This window comes from Rhinatrema bivittatum, chromosome 2 (assembly GCF_901001135.1).
Source record: "Rhinatrema bivittatum chromosome 2, aRhiBiv1.1, whole genome shotgun sequence".
NCBI classification, from domain to species: Eukaryota; Metazoa; Chordata; class Amphibia; order Gymnophiona; family Rhinatrematidae; genus Rhinatrema; species Rhinatrema bivittatum.
In genome coordinates this window covers 485,990,032-486,015,735 of record NC_042616.1, presented here as the reverse complement: position 1 = coordinate 486,015,735, position 25,704 = coordinate 485,990,032, and the positions used below count along the sequence as shown (strand labels likewise).

The window sequence follows — 25,704 nt, the reverse complement described above, 5'->3', positions numbered from 1 at the left end:
TTAGAAAAAAAAAATTCAAGGTAATCAGTACAAATAAACAGAGAGATCAACTAGTATCTCTACGCCATCTCCAGTAGAGATCCCATTGCTGGTATACCAGTCCATCTTGCCTTTCAACAAGGAAGTAAGTCTGTCCAATGTCATCTTCCAATGATCTAAACTAGGTGTAGATTTCCAAATTGAGGCTATTGTCAGACGTGCAGGATTTAGCATGTGAGAGAATAGGACTTATGATTGCACCGGACCACTGGGTTGGTCCCATTTGTCAATAAACACAATCTGGCTGAAAAATTAAGCTCTGGTTAGTAATCAATTGAATATTTCTTTGAACCTCAGACCAAAAACTTCTTTCAATATTGCATTCCCACCACATGTGCAAATAAGAAGCATCCCTCCCACAATGCCGCCAGCACAGTGGGCTGGATGCACTGAATTTTGTATAATAAATAAGGTATCTGTAAGTACAAAGTAGTAATTTATACATTAATTCTCAATTTTGTTACAAATGGAAAAGTCTTGGAAAAGAACACCAGATTACCTGCCAGTCCTCAGCAGTCAGATGCATAGGTAGATCAGTGTTCCACTTCTTTATCAAGGAACTACTCATTTCATCAGCAGTCGTCTTCTTTGTTAAATAATCGTACATTTTGGATATGAACTTTTTAAAGAGTGGTTTCAAAAAAATTTGTTCAAATGCATCTTTGCCTCTTAGAGAGTTATTTTGTCCCCTACAGAATATATTTCTGCACAACTGTAAAGAAAGAAAGTGGGTGTACGCTGGATGTCATACCTTTGTCTACGGTCTTCGAATGACTTAAAAAAGGTTGACTTCCAAATTTGACACAAAAATTTTAGACCACTAATTTTCCAGTTATCCATGACCAACAACATGGTTGCACCAGATAAGGGTGGATTATGAAGCAGGGGGGACAGTGGAGATAAACTAAAGATCTTCTACCATAATTATTTAGTTACCATGTGCCAAATTCAAAGAATATGAGAAAATCAGGTTTGTTCTAGCAAGTCTCAAGATAATTGAGACTTGCTAGAACATGGTTATTTATGAAAGCCTTTCCAGACCCCAACTGAACCTTAATTCACCATTAACTGATGCTTAGACTTTTTCTTAACATGGTAAATAATAACTCTACCTCAACAGGGTAATTCTTTAACGCTGCAAATGCCGTAACTTAGTTCACACCAAATTTGGCAATTTTGTTCACTATGTTAAAATCCTAGCTACTTTTCTCTGTTCCAAGTTGTGTAACTCTCTTGTTTTATTGTAACTGCAACCTCTTGTCAGCTCTTGTTAATGTTTATTATTATTATTTATTATTATTTTTTGTTCCTTCTCCACTTGTTAATTGTAAACCGGCATGATGCGATATTCATCGCGAATGCCAGTATAGAAAAACTTAAAATAAATAAATAAATAAAATAAATAATTGGGGATCCTGCTTGGTATCCTAATAGAGCAGCCAAACAATGCTCCTTCGCTTGTGATTCTTCTAATTTTAACCAGGGATAGACTGCATCATCTTGAGTCAGCCATCCCCTTAATCCTATCATCCTAGCCGATAGTAAAGATATATGTTTGGCAGTTCCAACCTTTCATTATCTAAAGACTGCTGAAGGGTAGTGTATTTATACGGGGTGGTCTGACCTTTTGTTTCTTTTGGTAGGAATAAGTTGGGGGTCAGCATTGACTAGCAGACTGCATTTCCTTCTTTTATGCCCAGGTCGGACTGCATCTTGGGGGCCATGTCAAAGCTCATTTTGTTTGAACCAAGGCAGCCCACTTGCAAGCAGTCCCCATAGAGGAGATCTTCAGAGCTGTGACATGGAGTTCTCTCCCCACATTAACATCACATTTTTGTTTTGATAGGGATAGTTAGTTGAAGCAACTGTCCTTTGGAACTTGTTTGAGGTGTAGAACCCAAATCTATTCCCACTTAAGGCCCATTGTTTTAGTTCAGGTTGCCCACCCTCCCGTTACCAACAAAACAGGTTATTGTACCTTTTGGCACTTATTTGGTATTTTGTTGATCCCCTTTTATGTTGGGGAGAAAACTGTAGATAGGGATCACCCATGTGGGAGGACTGCATCCTGCTTATCCTCGGAGAAAGCAGAGTTGCTTACCTGTAACAAGAGTTCTCTGAGGACAGCAGGATGTCAGTCCTCACAAAACCCACCTGCTACCCTGCGGAGTTGGGTTTCTACTATGTGTTTTTTTTCTTTATTTTATTTCATTATTCTTCTGGATTCCATGATATAAGACTGAGGGGACCCTGCATAGACATGAGGTATATTGCATGTCTGAGCAAGCTCAATGAGGCTCAGTCAAAGTTCTAGAAACTTTGACATAAGTTTCTAGAACTTATGTTTCTTTGACATAAGTTTTTCTTGCAGGGCTCCATCTGATGATGTCACCCATGTCTGAGGACTGACATTCTGTCCCTGGAGAACACCTGTTACAGGTAAGCAACTGTTTTTTTCAGTGTATGTGTTTATGAGGATTGTGACTTTCCTCACTGATTCCTATGGCGCCAGGATGAATAAGTATTTCAGAGCATATATAAATGAAGCAGTGTGATGAAAGGCGTTGTGGGTAGGTGTTTTTGATTTCTTGCGGTTAGATTGCACTGACATCATGGTCCAAGAAAGTTAAATATGATTTCTCCACCTTTTGCTATAGGAGACCAATGTTAACTTTGTTTTTCTAAAAAAGGATAATGAGATTTATGTATAGAAAAATGAAGCAGTTTATCCATTCTCTGACTTGCAGCTGAACAGGCCTGAAATGTTCATTTTTCTAATTTAACCCTGTGGCACACAGAGATGAGCAGTCAAGGTTTTCTTTTTTTTCCTTAAGTGCTTTTATTTACAGTGCAAAAATGTTAGCATTCACATTTAGTAATCCCAGCTCCTTAATACAAACTCAAAATAGGTCAGCTCTATTGAAGGGGGCTGCCTTTCCTTAGAATACACACAGAATACAGTGCAGCTATTCTAAAGGGTTTGCCTTTCCCTGGTTATTCTGGAACAGGTTGCCGCCTTCTGGAGTCCTGTGGCCTCCCTTCTTCCTCCTCAGTCTGCACTCTTAATCTCCAGTATGGGATTCTCCTTGGGACCATAATTCCTTGTGGCAATTTGCCTTAAGGTGGACTGGGACAATTAACTGGAGCCAGTCCTTAAGGTGTTCTGAGGCTCTTGGGTACATACTCTGTCACAAACCCATTCAACCTACCACGTAACCTCTATTCCAGCTTTGAAAGGTAGGGGTGTACAGCTGAAAAAATGTTATTTATGTTATTTCATCTCAGGGGGTTTTCATATCTTTTTTTCTGCTTTGTTTTGTGTTTTTTCTTTTTAGCATACACTAAATAGTTTTAGCACATGTTAAATTATGTTAACTCACACTAAATGGGTTTTAATATATGCTAAAATGATTTTGTGCATGCTAAAACATTTATGGTTGAATTTTCAAAGGAGTTACACATCTAAAGGTAACATACTGTTGTAGCAATTTTCAAAAGCCATTTACCCACATAAAATGCACTTAACGTGGGTAAAAACTATTGACAATTCAATGGCATATATTGTAGCAATTTTCAAAAGCCTGCTTACATGGGTAAAGTGCATTTACACATGTAAAACCTAGTTTTAAAAGTGTAAATGCCTTTGAAAATCAGGCCTTTAGCATGCACTAAAGAAAGAGCAGAAATGACAGCACATCCCTATTGAGCAGCAATAATTTTTATTCACTGGCATGGCCAAATAGCTGCCTGTCTCAGCCTCCTTTTGGGCCTCAAACTTAGTGACTCAACTCCACTATATTTGATAATAAGCTGAACAAAACATGGTATTCTCATCTTTTTAGCCAAATGTTAACACATCTGGCTGATTCAATCCATGACATTCAAGCTACTTCAATTACAAATTCAACCCATGCAATCAATTGTACAATCTCGTTTTAAGTTACATTAAGGTTTACTGTGAAATATATTCTAGACGAAGGTTCTCTAGCTACGCGTTTCACTTTTTATAATGTTCACGCAGGGTTCATAGAAAGGTTAGAGTCCTTGAATTGTTTTATTACACTCCATGAAACCTCTATACCCAAACACAACAATCTTCTGATCACTTCACATTGCCTTCTTTGTAGCTGACGGTTAAAATATAATGATAATAAATCAGAAAAAAAGCCAAAGTAAGCTAGTAAAACCACATAGCCTCGTCCCCTTCTCTCCCCCTTCACCCCACCCACGTGCATATGCTGCCTTTTGTGTGTCTTCTCTTTTTGTTCTTGTCTATGCGATTATGTGCAAAACGCTTCCGGAAGGATGTTCTGGAGGGATCCTTAGATGCAATTTACAAGTGGAATTTGGGGGCTTTTTAACTATGGACTTTGCACCAGTTTTCAAGGAGAGAGTGAGAGAGAGAGAGAGAGTGAATGTGTGTGTGTGCACATGTGTGTGTGTGTGTATGTGTGGTGTGCATGTGTGCATGCAGTTTAGCTTTGTAGCTTGCCCCGGGTACAGAGAACCTGCAAACATTCCCACCTGATTTTTATGCAGGTGCATTTTTTGATTCATAGAAAATAACTAGCACTGATTGGAAAATTTGCTTTATTTTCCTCGTCCCCTCCCCCGACCACAACATGCCCCTGGGAATGCCTGCTCTAAAAGGCTAAAAGAACTCAGTTTGAGGTAAATTTTAAGAGCGCTTGAGCGCACATGTAGGCGAATTTGCTGGTGCATGTTATAAAATCGGCTATATGCACGTAAATGTGCACACAATTTTATACTGATGTGCACATGTACATGCAAATGCTGCCTCAAGTGCGTAAGTGGGAGGAACTTTAGTAGCTACGCGCATCGACACAATAGCCCTTTTTCCCAGTTCACTCCAAGTTATCCCCAGAAAAGGAGAGGACTTCCTAATCCCCCTAGCTAACTTGCCTCCCTTTTACCCTATAAACACTGATCGTTAAAACCCCGCTGAATAGTCTATTTCTTTTTGTTACATGACTTACATGCCATCCATAGCAGAAGTAAAGTTGCACAGTAGGGGACCCTGGCGCGCACTTGTGCGCGTAAATTCTTACGCGATGACATTTTACAGAATCGGCTCACCCATGACTCACCCATGACCTACCCAGACCCCTCCCAAGTCCTGCCCCTTTTTTTTTTTTACTTTTTATGATTTGGGCGCGTAGTGGGAGATTCGCGCGTACCTGCGTGGGTTTTAAAATTCGTACGGCGCAAGCAACGCCGAGTCACGCAGATATCCCCCGGCTTCGGCACGCATGGGGTTTTTAAAATCAACTAGTTTGTAAACAAGGCACTGACTTTTTAGCCACATTTAGGGAGGGGGCCAGTGTTCATAAGGTCCATTCATGCACGCAGATCGCTATTTACCCGTCTCGATGGCTTTGAAAAGCACTCTCCAAAGCGGCATCAGATGTTCTAGTTGTGGACCTCACAACTGCAGAGGGTTCCTTCTGCCTTACAGCTAAGAAAAGCCCACTCCGTTCGTGAATCCAACTAAACATTTTTTGATCCTTTTCTCCAGGTCCTTAAAGCCTTATGCGGTTCTGCCGTCTGGAACCAAGCGTCCGCAAACAAGATGGAGTTTTCTGACATGCAACACCCTTTTGCTGGCTGAGACCTGCTTTACTCCAAACTAATATGAGGGAGTCTTTAGGCTGCAGCTCCTCCTAAGGCAGTCGTTTGGCCTGTGTTTGGAGGGACCTTTTTTTGGTTATAAAGATGACCATATGTTTTTCCCCCAGCATGTTTTACCTGAGTCAGTGATGGGGTTTCTCATTCCCATCACTCGTGTAATGTTCACATAAATCCTGGCCAGGTCTTTGGTGAGATCTTTGTTGTCAGTGATCCATCCTGTGTTTTTGGGAAAGGCCAGGGAGGCTAGGGTGGGGCAAGCAAGAAGTAGCTCACTGTTAGATATTTTTCTGTAACTGAGAAAGCAAGGAGAATAAAATGCTGTGTTTGGAATCAAATTAATCTGCTGCCTGTGTTTGAAATCTGCACAATGTTCCCTCAAAACATGGACACCACAACATGTTCCAAAATATCCTTCAAAATAGTGTTCCAAAGTCAGCTGGACTAACTTCTTCCATAGTTACCAAAAAAACACAGTTTCTGGAAGGAGACTATTGGTCCGTCCTGCTTTGTTGCTGCTTCTTTTTTTGACAACGATCCCTTGATGCACATGCATTTTGTGGATATCAAATAGAAGAAGTAGGACTACAAATACCACAGTTCTCTAGACTGTAAGTTCAGAAATTAGGACTGGTGAAAACTCTCCTTCCAGAAACTGGGCCACTTGCAGTGAAGACCCATAGGAGCCAGCACGCCTTGCTGTGCACAGTACTATGTGAGTGGCATTGTGTGTGTGTTTACCAAAAGGAACCTGAAACATGAGAGCTTATTATAAAGCATGTATGAATACCACATGTAGGTGTTTTAGAGTGATTTTTTCACAGGTTTAAGGTTGCATTTCAGGTTTATAAGAAGAGGTTTTTTTTTTAAATTTCTATGGCTTTTCTTTTCCTGTTTTATATATATATAAAATATACTGGGTTTTGAAAATGCACTCGCCTGCTTAACTGCGGTGAGTATATTTTCCCAGCTGACAGGCCTAGGAGCAGCAAGAGAAGGCAGAAATGTCTTCAGCCGCAATTGAAATCCCAGTGCTGTGGGAGGAAGGGAAGAGAGGGTGTGAGAGCTCTGTGGGTGGTGGGGAGGGGGTGGAGAGTGGGCATGGAGGCAAAGACAAAGAGAGGGAGTGAGAGCCATGGTGAGGGGGGGGGGGGAGGAAGGAGGAGAAAAAAAGAGAGTGCGGGGAGGAAGAAGATGGTAGCGAGGAAGAAGAGGGTGGTAAGGGGGTGAGAGGGCAGAGAGGGCTGCAGGGGGGTGGACTGGAGGAAAAGAGAGAGGGAGGAGAGGAAAGAGGGGACTGCACTGGAACGAAGGAAGAGAGTGAAAGGGCTTGCACTAGTGTGGGAGTGGGGAGTGGAGTGGAGGATGAGAGTGAAAGAACTGCTCAATGGGTTGACTGGGAGTGTACTCCCTAAGGGAGAAATGTACATGTACTCTTGCCTCCACCCCCCCCCCGCCAAAAAAAAAAATCCAAATTATTGGTGGGGGGAGAGAAAACAGGAGTACATGGCATTAACATTTTGTCCCCGGTGAGTAAGTCCTGGAGGAATTTTTGAATCCCCATATATTCACATTATTTTTTAACGGCAACTCGGAGACTATTCCGAAGCTTCACTATCCTCTGGTGGTCATGTCTTATGTAATCCTTAGTGCATGACATAAAACAGAGAGTCAGCAGGTGAAAGGCGGTCTTAGCTACTGCTGTGCCTGAGCTCTGAAGCTGTGCAGACCTGTCAAGTGCAAGACTGCCCGCCTGAGTTATCTTTCCAAGCTCTGTGCCCACATCTCCTCTCCTCTCCGCTCCCTTGCACCTGTTATCTGCCTGTCACATGGCTGCCATGTGTTACCCTTATAGGTGCAGGGAATTTGTTGATCCGTGTGACCGAATCCCACTTACTAGTGCAGCTAATGCCGGGTCCAGTTAGGTAGTGCTTGGGCGAGTTGGGGAAGGGATTGGAGGGGGGTATATTTTCTTTTCGCAGCACACAAGAGACCAAAGGGCACATACAAGTTAGACATGGATGCAGCCTTTAAAGGGAAAGAGATCTGGATTGCAGGTAGTGTCTGCCTTGTAGCCTCATTCCTCTGTCATATGTTCTGGACCGTACTGTACCACAAGAGAAGCAGAACGAGCCCTGCATCAGCAGATACACAGGTAGTAGCAATGTGTTTCAATAAGATGCTGTGTTTTTCCATGCTTTTAATATTGAGAAAGTATTAATGCAAACTACGTGTGGACACAAGCATGCAAATATATTCCTTGCGGTCCCTTGAATTTTCAAACACCACAGAGGGTTTCCGTTTGGAAATTTGCTTGCAGGCCTGCAGGGAGTGTGAAAATTATCCTTTACGCCTCTCCTCCCCCCTCCCCCCCCAATATTTTGTTCTGTTGAGTTTTAGAGCAATGAACTGTGCCTGTGTACTTCTTCCAGGTTTTTATGGGTCCAACTGTGACAGAGGCACTGTGGTAACTCCTGCTGGGAGAAGTAGACAGGGCCATTGTAAGGCTGTCTCTCTTTGACCTTTTCTTGATGAGTCTGGCAGATCCCTCATGCCCGGGATTAGTGTCACATAACATATGCAAGGTCAGGGATCAAAGATCATAGATTATGAGTGTAAAGTTCCCTTCTGGGAGAGGTTCTGTTTATATTGCTCTTCGTTTGTTTGGATAGCAATCCTCTCCAGCGCCTGCACTCCGTCATGTGCCTCCCATTCACATCTGGACCGTCTTGTTGGTTAGCCTCAGACAGATTCCTGTTTTAATATGTGTGTTTCCCTCGTCTCCCTCTCCTTCACGGTTCCGAATCGAATGGCGCGAGCCAGACTTGATGATGCAACTTGGTAAAGTTGCATAACAGTAGGTAGGGAATTAAAGGTGGCAGAAAGCATTGTTTCTACTAGAAATTTGCTATTTTTCTCTCTTGCACTAAATGCTGATACTGCAGTTCTCTCAAAAGTTTGAAAATTCACAAGGTGCCTGCATTCACCCAAGAAATAAAGCTGAATAAATGGGCACATTTAAACTCCTTAGTCTTTACAGTGTAGGAGTACTTGGTATCTTGTCATAAAAAAACCAGGTGAATTAGTACACGTTTGAAACTTGTGAGCAGTGGTGCCAATCATGAAGGATTCTCCCCTGGCTACTGGTCCACACATCATGCATATAAATTCATAATTCTATCATTAAAAAAAGCAAACAATATAAAAAATGGGGGTACATGTCACATTCACTCACCCAAGATGTTTCCGTAGGAAACTTTAAATATTAGCGGGAGCAGGTTTGGAGGAGGATGTGATTGTTCAAGGAAGGGAGGGAAGTTGGGGATTTCTGTCCTAGCCTCCATCTTCCCTGTGCAATCACATCTCCCTACAAAACGTTTTCCTATTGATTATTCCGTTTTGTTTGGAAACACCTTAAGAGTTTGCAGCCAAAATGTCCAGCCTTTCTGATCCAAATGTAGGGAGCCCTAATGAGTCTCAATGAAGAGGATTGTTCCATATTAGCAGAGGGGACAACAAAATTGGAAGCTGTTTTGGTTTTAGCTCTCCCATGTGGGAGGCTGCAGTGATGGAGCCCATATTATATAAAATCGAATACCACCATTTTGCAATGTGGATTTTTTTTCCTGTTATTCCTCGAAGGAGCAGGATGTCTGTGATTCTACTCCTCAACATCTTTCGGTTTCAGGAAAGGACCCTTGGGCCTCTAGAAAGGAGATCTGCGAATGAAAAAGGAGAAAAGGTGCTTTTTTTTAATCTACTTTAATCATGCCAAGTTTTAGCCCCTTATGATTTGGGGTGAAGGAAGTTTTCATCCACCCTTCCTTCCTCAATTTTGGTTTCGTTTTTCCAAGGATTGCATTTTCATCTTCTGCCCGAGTTCGCCACGCATCCAGGGACTCAGGAAAGTAACATCATGATGGGAGTTTGGAATCTCTCACTCTGAGAGAGATTAAGGGGTCTCTTGGAAGTCCTGCAGGGAGTGAATTAACATTTATTCCTGGGAGGAGGAGAAGTGGACGATGAAGAAGTTTAGTGGCACCCATCTGGTGTTAATCACTCATTTTATCATCTGGATATTGATGTAAGGAGTGAGGAGGTACCCTCCACTACCAGTCAAGATAATACGGATTATGGATGAGATGTAATAAGTACAGTCTGCAACAAATGGACAAAGAAATGAAGTAGGGGACTTTGATTTGTGTCAACTAATTCGGGTTTTAATATCCTATCCTCTAGCTTTTTCGAGGAAACTTTAAAACTACATATTCTAAGTGAAAAGATCAGGAATGACAGAACAAATTAACTCCAATAACAGATCAAATTAACTGGTAGTATAAAGTCACAAAATTATTGGAAATTTTAGGATTGATTTTAAAAGATCCGCACGTGCATCCATGTGCACGCAGTTCATGATGCACACAATACGACAAGTGAGGTAATCAAATTTGCAGATGATACAAAATTGTTCAGAGTAGTTAAATCACAAGCAGATTGTGATAAATTGCAGGAAGACCTTGTGAGGCTGGAAAATTGGGCATCAAAATGGCAGATGAAATTTAATGTGGACAAGTGCAAGGTGATGCATATAGGGAAAAATAACCCATGCTATAGTTACACAATGTTAAGTTCCATATTAGGTGCTACTACCCAAGAAAGAGATCTAGGCGTCATAGTGGATAACACATTGAAATCGTCGGTTCAGTGTGCTGCGGCAGTCAAAAAAGAATGTTGGGAATTATTAGAAAGGGAATGGTGAATAAAACGGAAAATGTCATAATGCCTCTGTATCACTCCATGGTGAGACCGCACTTGAATACTGTGTACAATTCTGGTCGCCGCATCTCAAAAAAGATATAATTGCGATGAAGAAGGTACAGAGAAGGGCGACCAAAATGATAAAGGGAATGGAACAGCTCCCCTATGAGGAAAGACTAAAGAGGTTAGGACTTTTCAGCTTGGAGAAGAGACGGCTGAGGGGGGATATGATAGAGGTGTTTAAAATCATGAGAGGTCTAGAACGGGTAGATGTGAATAGGTTTTTTACTCTTTCGGATAATAGAAAGACTAGGGGGCACTCCATGAAGTTAGCATGTGGCACATTAAAAACTAATCGGAGAAAGTTCTTTTTCACTCAACACACAATCAAACTCTGGAATTTGTTGCCAGAGGATGTGGTTAGTCCAGTTAGTATAGCTGTGTTTAAAAAAGGTTTGGATAAATTCTTGGAGGAGAAATCCATTAACGGCTATTAATCAAGTTTACTTAGGGAATAGTCACTGCTATTAATTGCATCAGTAGCATGGGATCTTCTCAGTGTTTGGGTAATTGCCAGGTTCTTATGGCCTGGATTGGCCACTGTTGGAAACAGGATGCTGGGCTTGATGGACCCTTGGTCTGACCCAGTATGGCATGTTCTTATGGACGCAATCATTTTATAACATCCGTGTGCACATATGCGGGCTACCCATGACTCATGTGTGCAGGAGGGGAGAAATTTCAAAAGTACACACAGCGACGCAATCAGGCCTTTGCCCAGTTCCCTCCCAGTCTGCTTCAATTAAGGAGTGGACTGGGAGGGAACTTTCCTAACCCTAACCCTATCCTTTCTCCTTCTTCCCCTCTCCTCCCCAGCCCCTAAACCCACCCTAGCTTTCCCCATTTTTTAAAAATTTTATTTCTTACTGCTCCTCCCGAGCAGAAGTATCTTCCAGCCGGCGCACGCTTCTCCAGGACAGGGCCTAATGAGGTGAGTGAATGTGACATGGACTTTCACATTAAATAGATTTTTTTTTTTGCATTTTTTAAAAGGTGATTGGATCATTAATGTATATGCAAAATGGGGCGGATTTTAAGAGCCCTGCTCGCCTAAATCTGCCCAAATCCGGGCGGATTTAGGTGAGCAGGGCCCTGCGCGCCGGTGAGCCTATTTTACATAGGCCTACCGGTGCGCGCAGAGCCCCGGGACTCGCGTAAGTCCCGGGGTTTTCGGAGGGGGGCGTGTCGGGGGCCGGGACCGAGCGCAGCGGCGTTTTCGGGGCGTGTCGGGAGCGTTCCGGGGGCGGGGCCCGGGGGCATGGCTACGGCCCGGGGCGGTCCGGGGGCGTGGCCGCGCCCTCCAGACCCGCCCCCAGGTCGCGTCCCGGCGCGCTAGCGGCCCGCTGGCGCGCGGGGATTTACTTCTCCCTCCGGGAGGCGTAAATCCCCCGACAAAGGTAAGTGAGGGGTTTAGACAGGGCCGAGTGGGTGTGTTAGGTAGGGGAAGGGAGGGGAAGGTGAGGGGAGGGCAAAGGAAAGTTCCGGAGCGGCCTCGGAGGGAACGGAGGTAGGTTGCGCGGCTCGGCGCGCGCCGGCTATACGGAATCGATAGCCTTGCGCGCGCCGATCCCGGATTTTAGTGGATACGCGCGGCTACGCGCGTATCTACTAAAATCCAGCGTACTTTTGTTTGCGCCTGGAGCGCCAACAAAAGTACGCCTATTCGCGGTATTTGAAAATCTACCCCAATGTGTGGATATTAGCTAGGGTTCAAACTTTGATGACTGCCTCTTCTGCTCACAAATTTCAAACTGTTACTAATTCAACCTCTTTTTGTGACGGTTACCTTATGTACTATATATGTTCATGTATTTTTCTTGTTAGCTTGGTCTTTGACCTTGTGTTGTGAGTTGAAAGGGCTAGGCACCATACAATTAGAGAAATACCAAGATAGTCAGAGCAGAGGCGCTGAAACCGAGGGTCACATAGTAATGGATAGAGTTACCCTATATCCAGACCCGACAACTGACACACTTTACTTTGTGATTCAGTACCGCTGACTTCCAGGAATAGGTCATGTTCTCTTGGGAAATTTTGCTAAATTAAAGATAAACTATGCAGTTTCCTGCAATCGGGAAAATGTATTTTTAACTTTAAACAGTACCTACCAATAACTCTGTGTGCCTTCTATTTGTAGAGCCCTCTTCTAAGCCCATGTGTGCCTGTTTTAGTAGGTAGATAGGAAAGAAGTCAGGGGATGTACTGTACATAGGCTGCTGAGCCGTGACTGGTCTTGAGATGTGCACCTCAGGAACATCTGTATACTAATACAAAACTCATCTGTGTGGACACTCTTGTTTCCGTTACGCTACACACATGGTTGATGTGTTTTGGGAAAGAGTAAAAGGCATAGTTTTGCCAAAAATGAGCATTTGTAAGATAAAAGTGATGCATGGTCTAAAAATGAACAAAGACCGTCTGCTCGGCAGATGTTATAGCGATCGTTGTAAAAATGACTGCTGTGCAAGTGTACTTAGGCTTCTCTATCACATGTAAGCTTTGGTCTAAGATTCCCCTCCCTGGGCTGTAGGAGGAGGAAGAGTGAACGTGTGGCAGGACAGGGATGCTTTCCTCAAGCTCCATAAGGAAACAGCAGTCAGCATGATCATAAGCATACCCTCCCCAGGGCCTAAGGTTTGAGAGCAGCTGGAGCAAGGCTGGGGATCCCTTTTCTAGAACTCAGAAGGAGATGTTACTAAAGCTCTGTTGTTAAAGCTGGGAATTAGCAATCTGATATTAGAGCTCTGTTGTTAAAGCTGAGAGATAGCAATCTGTTATTAATGGAGTTGCTAGATATAGCAATCTGTTATAATTTAGAATAGTTGTGGGTGGATCCTTGGACCAGTGGCAGGTAACCAAGCCCTCGAGGGAGATCCTGAGAGGGACCACTGGTCAGGCTTAGTGTAGGAGACAGACACACACTAGTTCTTTTATTAGACAATATATTAAACCACCAGAGGTGGCAGTAGTGAGCTTGAAGTGCCCGGATGGGCTGTAGTCCCTCAGGTATTGGAACAGCGACCCCAAGGTGGCTGAGATGTAGAGAAACTAAGAAAGTGAGTAGATAGGATATGCAGAGTTCTGGAACAAGTCCTTGATGATAACACTCACACCATAGTCTCTTGAGGTAGCCCAGAAGTTGGAATGCAGTAAGCCCTCGAGGAGCGAGTACCTGGTCCCAGGGAAAGCTCTGAGAGATAGATGGAAACTCACTAATGTTGTAAGCAGCGATGACTTCTTAGCAGAAGTGGTATTCAGGAGCGGGTCCGGGATGTGGGCCCTCGAGGAGCGAGTACCGGTTCCGGACTGCGACCTGAAAAGAAAAAGAGAGAGCGAGGCCTCCGAGGAGCGGGTACTGCTAGAGAAGTCCGAGGAGGCAGAGTAGATAGGTTTGCAGAGAGCGAGTCCCATCCACAACGATACCCGGAGGTAGCAAATCCCATATCTTGCTAACTCGTCTTGTTAGCGAAAACTGAGACCTTAAATATCTGGAGCTGATGACGTCATTTCAGGGGGATGCCCCTGAGGTTCGCGCCAATGCCGGTACATCAGTCAGGCCACGTGTGCCCGCCCTTAGGCATCTGGTCAACATGGCGGCTTGCAGCGTTGAGCCGGTCCGGGAACGCCAGAGGAGGACGGCCAGGAGACACTGCAGCAGCTAGCCTTCCATCAACCCCGAAGGGAGTCGCCAACGAGGTAAGGTGGGCAGAACAGAGACGTCAGACAGCGACGGACACAACAGGAGACAGGAGCCAGCACTGCACTCCAACAAGAAATCCCCTCCCTGGGCATCGGAGGAGAGAAACAGTGAGCATGGCCGATAAAAGGCCAGATGTACTAAAGGAAAGATGTCCAGTCTTTTAGCATGAGCGGCCATATAGAATTTTTTTTTCTCACTCTTGGGACCAGCGACCAAATTTAGAGTTCACTCAATCGGTTCTCACCTGACCTGTGAAAATAATGTCATTTGATATTGTATTTCTCAAAACAGCTATCTTCTCTTGACATATCAGTCAAAATATGCCCTCATTGTGCTCAATTAAAATCATTGGTACATTTTGAAGGCTCAACATTCAGTATCAATTTCCTTTTTTCCTGTAATCATGGGAGCTGCCATCTTTGTTTTAATACGTTTTATGGAGGTGGGGTTGCTATATTTGCTATAGCCATTCCCCTTCCTGTCTTTGAAAGAAGAGACAGCATGTGCAAGGGGATCAGAGCAAGAGGAGGACCTGCACACCACAGAGGAAGGAAAAGAGGTGGGGGAATCAGTAGTGCTGCTTGAGGTGCTTCCTCCTGCCTCCAGTCTGGCCACTGTGGGTCCTGCTGCTGGCTGATTATGTGTTCTTTCAAACACAACCAGTGAGCAGCAAGAGAAAAGCAGGCATGCAATGCAGAGCGCCCATGGTTCCTGAAGGCCAGACAAAAATATACTAGCCAGTTGGCATGAGTTATTAAATTTTGGCAAGTCATAGGTTGGGCAACTCTAAAGGTTTTCGTCCATAACAGGCAGCCAAGACCCCACGGCCCTTTTCAATCCTATTTTCCACACCCAACCACCTTCAAAAGTGCACAGTGAGGACAATTTTCAGCAGTTACTCAAATAAAATCTGTGACTGAAAGTTATCTCTCTCTCCCCACCTTTCGGGATTAAAGTACACATGCAGGGGTCTGGGCAGGATAAGGATGAGTCCAGGATTATGTCTGCTATCTGGGAAAAGGCAGCCAGGATATGTGATACCAAAGCATAACAAAAGACAGCAGGCCTTCTCCTGATTGACTGACAAAACTACAGGCAAGAATTTGTGCTATCATGGGACCAGAAGCCATTGTTGGCATCACAGAAGGCCTATATACTCAAGCAGAACTGTATGTGAAGACAGCAGGTCATAGTTTACAATCCTATAACAAGGTCTAATGTCTAGGACTGCACCCATCTCTAGGTAAACACAAAAAATAGATGCCTGGATCTTTTCCAATACTTTGTTGATGCAGAGACGTATTATATAAAAACGCCCGACCCAGGCCGAGTTTCGCAGCTTTGTAGCCGCTGCCTCAGGGGCTCCACTCTTCTAGTCAGTAAGCTGTTTCATCCAAAAAAGTATGCCAGCAGTACAAGATCAACTTGTGCATGAAAACTCTGAGTGCAGTGTAGCATAGCATACCTCCGTCTCTGCTTCTATCTAGAAGCTATCTAGAAGCTATCAAGAATGAGCTATCTAGAATGAGCTATCAAGAATGAGCTATCAAGAATGAGCTATCTAGAAGCTATCTAGAAGCTATCAAGAATGCTTCTATCTAGAAGCTATCTAGAAGCTATCTAGAAGCTATCAAGAATGAGCGAGCAAACACGAGCAAGCTGTGTTTGCTCGCTCATTCACTCTCTCTCTCCCCCACCCCAGGAACTCGTGGCAGCAGCAGCCTCCTCCCAACGCTAACCTCCTTCATTTTCAGCCCTCGCGGAGGTGGAGTCCCATCGGCCGCGGTTGAACCTCTTCATTTTCCTCCGAGCCGCGCTGCAGTCTTCTTTTCTTCGGGCCGATGCCGAGCGCACTAGCGTGGCCTCTTCTTGCCGCGCAGGCACCCGATACTCTCCACTTCCTCTTCCGGGCCGCGGGGGGGGGCGGGAAGAAGAGAGCACGTCGGTGCCGCTGACTCCAGCTGTCCTGCCGCGTTCCGCCCGGGCTGACATCATTTTAAGCCCGGGCGGAGGAGGACCGGGGAGCAGCTGGGTCAGCAGGAAAGTGTGGCGGCTGTCTGCGAGCCAGATGCAGCCCTCAAAAGAGCCATATCTGGCTCGCGAGCCATGGGTTCTCGACCCCTGGTATAAGTGATTCAACAAATGTGAACAATTCTTCCCCTTAGAAGAACCTTTTTACAAACTATTTTTCCCACTCCTTTAATCAACATCTAGAACATACTACCAGCAGTTATCTTTATCCCTTCCCCTCTACCACTGTCCTCTCCTCTTCCCAATGAATCATGCACAGAACAGTCTCACCACTAAGTATGCATCAGAAATCCATTTTAGTACTCACAGCTTGTCACATAGTATCTTCTCTCCCAAGGTCATGAAACCTTGTTCCCTCCAGAATCTCCTCCCAGCACTCATCCAGGTAATAGGCAGGAAATACCCTGGTATCCTGGCTTTCACCCTCCTCAAAGCCTCCTGTACAATTCTTCCCCCTAACTGTGGATTTCTCACGCCACTCCACTCCACCTCTGGGGCTGCGGTCGTGTCTCTGGTTGTCTCTCCTTTAGGAGACGCACGCTCCTTGGCTGCTTCTGTGAGGAGAACCACCTACCACTTTGGGCCCTTCTCTATGAGGAGCAAAGCCCTTGCAGAGCCCCTTTTTCTCAAGAGAGGCAGCCCCAGGCTGAACCCACTACCATGATGGGTTCTCTTTAACGACTCCCCACCGAAAATCCTAAGCCACTCCTTTTGTACCGAGGGACAAACTCCATCCACAGGAGCTTGTTCCTTAACATTCTTAAAGGGAAGCCTCCTATATAGGACAGCAACCACTTCCCAATGTACACAGTGAAATGCATGGTGTAAATTTAATTTACCAGAATGTCTGCCATCTAGTGGTCATTCACCGTACTACCTCTTACAATTCAATTAGCATGGAAAGGCAATGTTTTCTTTTATTACAGTTTTGTCACACTCTCTAGAAGCATCCTGGGTAGTCTCCCCCACCTGGAATGGTTTTAGGGTCTCTTTAGTGATGGAAAAGGCTTCTCGATGGGAGACCTGTCATGTTTCTGTTACAGAAGATACCTTCTCTTTCATGTGGTAGCATCAGCACAACATGTACGTAATTGATAACACACATCACAATGCATGGGGGAGTATGCGTGGAGCTTTAAAAATTAAAAATTAAACCTCTACACATGCTTTCACTCCCCTAAGCTAACCTCACCCCCTTTTTATGTGGTTAAAACAACTTGCATTGTTCTCAGCACGCGTGCTTTTTCTCACACTGGTTCATGGGAGGGGAGGGATAATATTCAAAACTTGCCTTCATCCAGGTAAACACATTTACCTGTGTAAATAGTTCATATTTTTGCCCCCATAGTGAATACAAATCTATTTATCTTACATTCTAAACTGGTCTAACCTGTACACTGATTAAAACATTAAGTGATTCAGACCCAAAGTATACAATAAGATGTTGTTTATCATATAGGGCTGTTTAGGCTCTACTAGCCCTTAACTTTTAGAATTTTCCAGTGATGGGAGTTTCGGGAGGTGTGGAAGGAAGGTCAATGATGAGAGGGTCCTTTCCACTTAGGGCACACAAGATGCCTCTAGAAGTCACTGGGAAGAGTCTGAGGCGTTCTGGTTTGAATTGGAGTGAGAGGCAGCCAAAGGAACTTTTGATTTCCGATGATCCTGAGATTGTTGTGGATTAGTGGAGGGGGATGGGGGGGGGTAGGGAGTAGGGATTGCATACAAACTTTCTTCTCTTTCTCATAAACATCTCTCAACACACTAACATGCTTACTCTCACACATTTCATTCTCTTATATATGCGCATTCATTCGCTTCTAATACACTGACATGCTCACTTTTGCTCATGTAATAACACACTCAAATGCTCACGCACTGTCATTCACACACATGCTCACTCTCTCCTCTCTCTCCCACACACTAACATACTCAAATGCACACTCACTAGCATATTCACATGCTCACTCTCACTCTCTCATACACATACTCACTTAAGTCTCACTTCTCTCTCGCCACACACACTCTAATACGCTCACATGCTTATTCTCTCACACGCGTGTTCACTGTCACTCCTTTATCTCCCCACACACTTACTCTGTCTAACATGCTCACTCTCACTCTGCCTCATTCTCCTGCACATATTCTTTCTCTCATTCACATGCTCTTTCTTACTCACACATGCTCACTCACTCTCACTCTTCTCTCTCCCACACATTCTCACTAACACACTCACATGCACTCCCTCCCACACCTTCATTCTCTCTAGCATACTCTCACACAATGCTCATTCACACATGATCTTTTCTTCCCCCCTAGCAGCACAATGTAAGGACTCCTCGCCCTTCTTTAGGCTGGCACAGTGACAGGACTCCTCCTATTTTTTTTCTGACCACATCAACAGCAAATTAGACCAGACCCAGGACGACGACTCTTATGCTTTCTTCTACTGCTGCCATGCGAGACAAACTCAGCAACTGTTCCTCCTACTCCTTTTTGCCTACATGGACAAAGGTGACAGAACTTCCTCTTCTGGGGCAGGCAAGGACCTCTTTATCTGCAGTCCAGAGTTTTCAGTGTTTGCCTGGAGACCTGGCAATTTGTTTAGAATTCCAGAGTCTCTGGGTCAAACCTGGAAAGTTCTTAGGTATGCCAAGGGGCGGTGCTCTGCCTCGGGCTCTGAGTTCCACTGGAGAGGGGAGTTCTGGGAAGGGTAAAAGGTCACACGGGAAGATTCAAACCCCTAACCTATGAGGAGAGGATTGGACTGAGATATTCTGCAGCCAGTAAGTGATGCGGATAAATGATAAGGAGTTTCCTGTCTTTTCATCTGGGCCTTGAAAGGAGTCTGGATGGGAGTTGAGGAGAAGATCCTTCTATCTGATTGTACTCAAGCAGCATGAGAAGATTGGATTGGGTCTACTATGATTTTTTCCCCCTGAACTATTTTGTTGCATTTTTCTGCCTTAGCTGATGTTTTTGGATTTTAAGTAAACTATAACTTTTCCTTGGAACAATATATGAAATGTAGACTTATTATCTGATGATTGTTTGGTCCTTGCAGGTAAGCCTGCCCCCTGCAGCATGAATCTGTGCATTTCCCAGACTCAGCAACCAGTGACAAACAGCTTAGCAGTCTCTGAAGTGTAGACCCCTGCCAGTGGGGGTTGTACCTAGAGGGCTTTGATTGAACTGATTTATGTTTGAGCTTGTAAATATTACTTTTTGAATGTTTTATTGTAAACCACCCTGATCACTTTGTGCCTGAAGGGGCAGTATATAAATAAATGTAAATAAATACATACATATACATATGCAAGGAAAGCAGTGTTTTGAAGTTTATATTGTCTTTTAGAGCTTAATGTAGTTATAGCATCTCCTAGTGGCTTGATGAAGTGTTAGTACATCTTTGTCATTGAGTGAGAATAGCTCATTGTAACTGTTACTTTGTACTGAGATTTTGGGTTGGCAAAACCAGTTAAAAACGTGTTTAGTGTCGTGATGGGGAAAAAAACTTTTAGGATTTTCTTATCTTTGAAAATGTGATCATTTTTGAAAAAATCAGGTTAAATGTATAGATTGAAGATGCACTAAGTTTGAAAAGGTGTTTGCTTTATGGAGGCTTATTTGTGCAAAGCTGTAGAGTTTCCTGGCTTCCATGGCTTGTTTTGAGATTCATTCAGAAGAATTTTTTCTCTACCTGGTGAAAGCTCATAAATTTTAAAATCAAGTTAACCTTAATCATGCAAATCAATGAAGTTTATCTCCTTTGGGTTTTTTTTTTACCCCCGTCCATTGATCCCTTTATCTTGAGCACTGAAGCAAGTGGCACTGAATGGCAATTGCCTACCCAGCCCATAACACTGATACCAAAACCCACTTGCATTATCAAGTTCCTCAAAATAGTCTAGCCAGCTTGTAACTTGAGCAGGTATTTTTCTACATCAAGCATGAAACCTAGAATTTTGCAGCTCATCAAATGGCATGCCATGCTAACACTTTTAGGTTCCATGTCATTGCAGTGAAAGAGAATATTGCTGGGTTCACTTGTCCTTGGATTTTTTTTTTTCCACTGACTAAGATGTACTCTTCTTATTTGAAACCTTTAAGCATTGCTTTCCACTATTAATTTCTCTTCCTCATTTGGAGGCCTGCGTCTTAATGGATGTTAAGGCTAACGCGTTAAATCAGGTGATAGCTAGCATCCATATACTAAGGCCAATTTCGTGGGTAATTTGCATGCGCATTTACATTACCGCTGGAGTTCCTGGTGGTAATAATAATGCACATGCAAATTTTAAAAAGCAAAAAACTTTAATTAACCTCTTAAATATTAATACTGAATTTATTGTCCTTCATTAATACCTAAAGATGTTGAACATAGGTTTCCTCATATGAGAAAATTAATTACAACTGCTGAAATGTAGTTAATTTTCCCTAGTTAGGTGGGCTGTGTTTATATCAGGATTTATGCCACCACCTTCTTCTGCCCCCTCCTCCCAAAATCAGAATTGGAGATCTAGAAGCTTTCTAGGCCCTGGACTCAAAACTCCCCAAATCAGAATCAGCCTTTGGGTCCTAAACCCACACCTCCCCCAAAACACAATACAGGCCTACTGGGCTCCAACTCTTGACCCTACCTCCCTGAGCCAAACAAAATGCCTTGTGTGGGTGCCAGTGATGTTACCAGACCCCCATTACCCCATTGCTGGCACACACATCCCCCTCTAGGATGCAGAAAATCTTCACCGCAGGTGGGAGCAGGTTTCCCTCCTGCCCAAAGGACATCAAATATATATAAATGTGTTTAGGGTATAGTGCTGATTTTTAATATCTAAGTCAACATTTGGATTCTGGTGTCCTCTTCTTTTTGCACAGTCTTCCAACAGCCAGAAGTTATCTTCTTCCTTTTCCTCTCAGGTCTCCCATGCTTTCAGGAAAGTATAAGTGCATTTCCTGCTGCACAGTAAGGAGGGGAAAAGCCTGACATTTGGGGCTAGAACCTACAAGTCTAATAGTATGCAAGTGTACTGCTCTCACAAATCTTCTGCCTTTGCTTGAATTGCTAAACAGTCTGTTAAACCTTCTTTTTCCCAACTTCCAAAAATCAGAGAACTCAGTTTATGAATGTCAAACAACATTTATTAGAATGAAGAAATAGAGAATAGCAGTACAGACAGCAGACTGGTTCAGTTGCTATGAGTCTTTGAAAGCTTAGTTATCAGTCTGTAGCTGAAGTAGGAGATATAGCTACTAGTGAATAGCAAGGACCAGCAGTGGATGGGAAATAGATAGAAGTGAGAGTATGATGCTTCTAGGAGCTTGTAGAGGACACAGGAGAGCTGTTAGTTTGGCAAAAGTCTTTTTCCAACTGAAATCCCCCACAGAAAATGAGTCAGTCACAGGTTTCTTTGACATAAGGAACCAATAGGAAGAGGAGAGAGAACACAGACAGAGAGAAGGAGAAAACCAGAAATAGATCTAATAGGGAGCTCAGAAACATTCAAATAATAATCAGTCAGGAAAAAGAGCTCTACGACCTGCAGAGACTCTAAGCTAAAGCAATATCATAAGATGACACAGGGTGGCAGTGTAATAAAGAAACATACATACACTGCAGAGGCAGAACAGTAAGTATATAGTACAAGGTACAGTCCTGCTACCCAAAGAAAGAAAGAAACACAAATTATTTCAGTTGTAACCCCTTCTCCCAGGACCTCCCTGAATACAGGAGCACACTGTTTTCCCCAGGGCTACTCTTACTTCCAGTTTTCCTTCTTCTTCACCAACACAGTCCACTAGCCCAGGGGTGCTGAGGTTAGTTCCATCAGGGAGGAGGATAAACATCCAGGGCCCTAGGATCACAAGGATGGGGACTCACATACAGTCTCTCACTTCCTTTGATCTCTCTTGGTTCACAGCACTCACACTTGGGAAGTCCTTGTTTGAGGGCACCTTTAATACTGAAGAAAGATGCTGGACAATGTGGTGGGATATTCAACAAACATTTCCTGCAACCAAAAATGCTTAAAGTCCAATTCCTAATAAGAATTCTTCAATTTCTCTTTGTGGCAGGGTGTTGCCTCTGCCATTAAGTTTATCCCTGTATTTCAATTTATAGAAGGATTTTGCATTTTTGGTGCCTCCCTCTTCCTTTGTCCTTCCCATTTTTTAGATAGATCTGAGGGGCATAAATTTTCCCCTGAGCATGTGCAAAGGGTCTTTCTTCTGTTTGAAAGGATTGATCAGGAAGTCTTTCTGCTCCCCGGTGGATTGAACCCAGAACAGACTCTTCCATTACGCGAACTAGGTGGTTCCCTTGAGCACTGACCATTAGGGGGCAGCAAAGAGCAGCCGTGTGGGGCCATGAGAGGAGCCCATCCTGTTCACAGTCGATGATAGGCCCGGCAGGCCACGAGAGGAGCCCATTTCGCTTGTGGCCAGGATTAGCAAACAGATCCAGAGGGGGCCACAAGGGGAGCCCATCCCACTCGTGGTCGAAGATAGACCTGGCAGCCTGTGAAGGGAGCCAGTTATGCTCATGGCCAGAATTAGCAGACAAGCTTGGCAGGCCACAAGCAGAGCCCATCTCACTCACAGCTAGGATTAACAGACAGGGCCATGGGTGAAGCTCATCCTGTCCACAGCAGAAGACAGGCAGAGGCCCGGCAAGAACCACTAGCAGAACCTATCCTGCCTGAGACAGAAGACAAAAGAGAGAGAAGCCTGGGAATGGTTGAAGATAGAAGAGAGAGGCTGGGGAGAGCTGGGGGTGAGGCCCTTACCACCTGCAGAAGGAAGAACAAGCAGAAGTCCTGAATGAGAGACAAGAGAGCATGTTTGCCAGAAAGAGAATGGAAGGGTGCCTCTGTGTGTGTGAGGGAATAAGGGTACTTGTGTGTGTGTGTGTATGTGTGTAGGGAGGGAATGAGGGTGCCTTGTGTGTGTGATTGAGGCAATGAGGGTGTGAGAGGGTGCCTATATGTGTGAGAGAGGGAGCTTGTGTGAGGGAGTATGTATGAGTGATAGATTAGGTGGATATGTATGTGTGAGAAGTTCGTGCCAGAAAAAGTGAGCCCATGTGAAGGTGTTTTTGTGTGTGTGTGTGTGTGTGTGTGTGTGTGTACAAGAGTCAGAGAGTCTGTGTGAGGGAGTATAAGAACATAAGAACATAAGAAATTGCCATGCTGGGTCAGACCAAGGGTCCATCAAGCCCAGCATCCTGTTTCCAACAGTGGCCAATCCAGGCCACAAGAACCTGGCAATTACCCAAACACTAAGAAGAACCCATGCCACTGATGCAACTAATAGCAGAGGCTATTCCCTAAGTATAATTGATATGAGAGAGAGACAGAGGGAGGGTGTGTGTGTATGAGAAAGAGGAAGCCTTTATAACAGAGTATATATATGAGTGAGAGAGAAAGGGAACTTGTATGAGGGTATGTGTGTGAGTCAGAGGGATTGTGTGTGTAGGAGAGAGCGAGGGTACCCGTGTGAGTGAGAGAGAGGAAATTATGGTGCCTCTGTGAATGTATGAGTGAGACAAGGAACTGTGTGTGTGTGTGTGAGAGAGAGAGAGGACCTGCCTGAGAGAATGAGGGTGTATTTATGTGAAGGAAAGAAGGTGTGAGAACAAGAGAGCATATGTGTTTGTGTGCATAAGTGAGACCGTGTGTGTGTCTGTGTGTGTGGTGTAGAGCTTATATGTGTGGGAGATCCTGTGTATATGTGTGTGTTTGTGTGTGAGAGAGAGGAAAGTGTATGTGTGTGTGTTTATGAGAGAGAAAGGAGACAGTTTGGGCACAACAACCCCCACCCCATCAGCTAATCCACGACAATCTTAGGGCATCTGGAAATCAAAAGTTCCTAGGAATGGTGAGTAGTTCATTTTGTACTCTTGATAGTTTTAATCATTGGGAGTTAAAATTTGATGTGTGTATTGTTTTTAGTATATTTTTGGGAGTTGGAACATTTTACTGTTACTGATGATTTATATTTCTTGATTTTGTTGTTTGATATTGTATGAAATGTTTGTTTTCCCATTGTTGTGCTGCATACAGAGTCTAGTGTCATGGTTTCCAGTTCAGTTTTTGTCTGCACATTTTTTAATTTATGCTCTCTTTATTCTGTATTTGGTGAGGGTTTGTCTGTGTTCTGCAAGTGTGATCAAACCTGAGGTATTCTGCTAGCATGTAGTTTCTGTGTAGGGTTTTATAGCAGCTAGACTTCTGTTTTCTGATAGGAGGTATATTGGTGTTTTAGGGCCTGGTTAATATCTACAGCATTGTCTTTTCATAGGTAAGGCTGTTACTATTTAAGTGCTGACAATCAGTGCTATTTTGGTATGGGAGATTTACTATATTGTAATTGTAATTCACTTTACTCATGGCTTTGAGTGCCAAACCTACATCGAACATGCATTACAATAGGCCTAATGCCATATGGGTTTTAAGTGTCTTTTTTGCCTTTTAGCAGAGTTTTCTAGTTGACATGCAATATGTATTTTACATTTACATTCACTGCTGTAAGTGATATTTTTATCCCAGAAAATTATACTTTGAATGTCCTTTTTCATGTAAAATTGTAAAATCTGTTATTGTAAATGCAGAATTTTTATTTGTGTGAGTGGGCTGGGGGTGGGTGGGTGGAGGCTAGGGCTGGGGGGGGGGGGAGTGGTGGCACAAGGCAGAAGGTTAACCTAGGGTGCCTAATACCTTTGCATCGGTCCTGATTGAACCAGAGGTGTTTGAGAGGTGTGTGTTTTTGGAAGAAGTTTTTGAAGATCTTGGAGATATTTTTGCCCAGGCTCTGTTTGGAGGGCTAGTTATCCCCTCTCTAGAAGACCTGGATGTGATCTGGGGTTCTTTGCGCCCAGTAAACAGCAAGTCATAGAATCTGGGAATGAAGATATTGACTTGGGGATATGCAGCACAACAATGGGAAAACAAACACTTCATACAATATCAAACAAATCAAAAAATATAAATCATCAATAACAGTAAAATGTTCCAACTCCCAAAAATATACTAAAAAACAATACACAGATCAAATTTTAACACCCAGTGATTAAAACTATCAAGAGTATAAAATGAACCAGTGACCAGTTTATGCAGTAAGGCCCGTATGACCTTGCTGTAGTAATAAGAAGTTGGCTGTTTTATCCCATGACCAGTGAACAGTTGGTGAGGCTACTAATTTTTGTTACAGACTTCTTGGAGAACATTTTGGAGACATTTAATTTTTGGAACAAGGGGAATTTTTCCATCTTTCCCCTTTGCCTTACGCTGAACAGTCTTTTCACAACCTCCATGGGGAATAGATTTTGGAAAGTAGTTTGGTAAGAAGAGAAAAGAGAGTGAACTGAGGAGACTCTATAGACAAGGAAACCTCAGCTTTTGTTATGATTTTTATTTTGTTATTTATAATGTTTTTCACTTTTATCCTGGATTATCTTTTTTAAAGTTAAAGTA

At 43.6% G+C, this 25,704-nt stretch overlaps 1 protein-coding gene across 2 annotated transcripts in view; it reads left to right on the top strand.

Annotated features, from left to right (window-relative positions):
* Positions 1–25,704, top strand: part of MYLK4 (myosin light chain kinase family member 4) — a 278,506-nt gene that overhangs the window by 86,954 nt on the left and 165,848 nt on the right. The window contains exon 1 of one of the 2 annotated variants that reach the window (XM_029590535.1): positions 7,636–7,840. The exons of the other annotated variant lie outside the window; for it this stretch is intronic. Coding sequence (XP_029446395.1) covers positions 7,703–7,840 — 138 coding nt within the window. The 5' untranslated portion in view covers positions 7,636–7,702. Of the gene's footprint in view, positions 1–7,635; positions 7,841–25,704 lie in introns of those variants that run through there. 2 annotated transcript variants of the gene reach the window in all.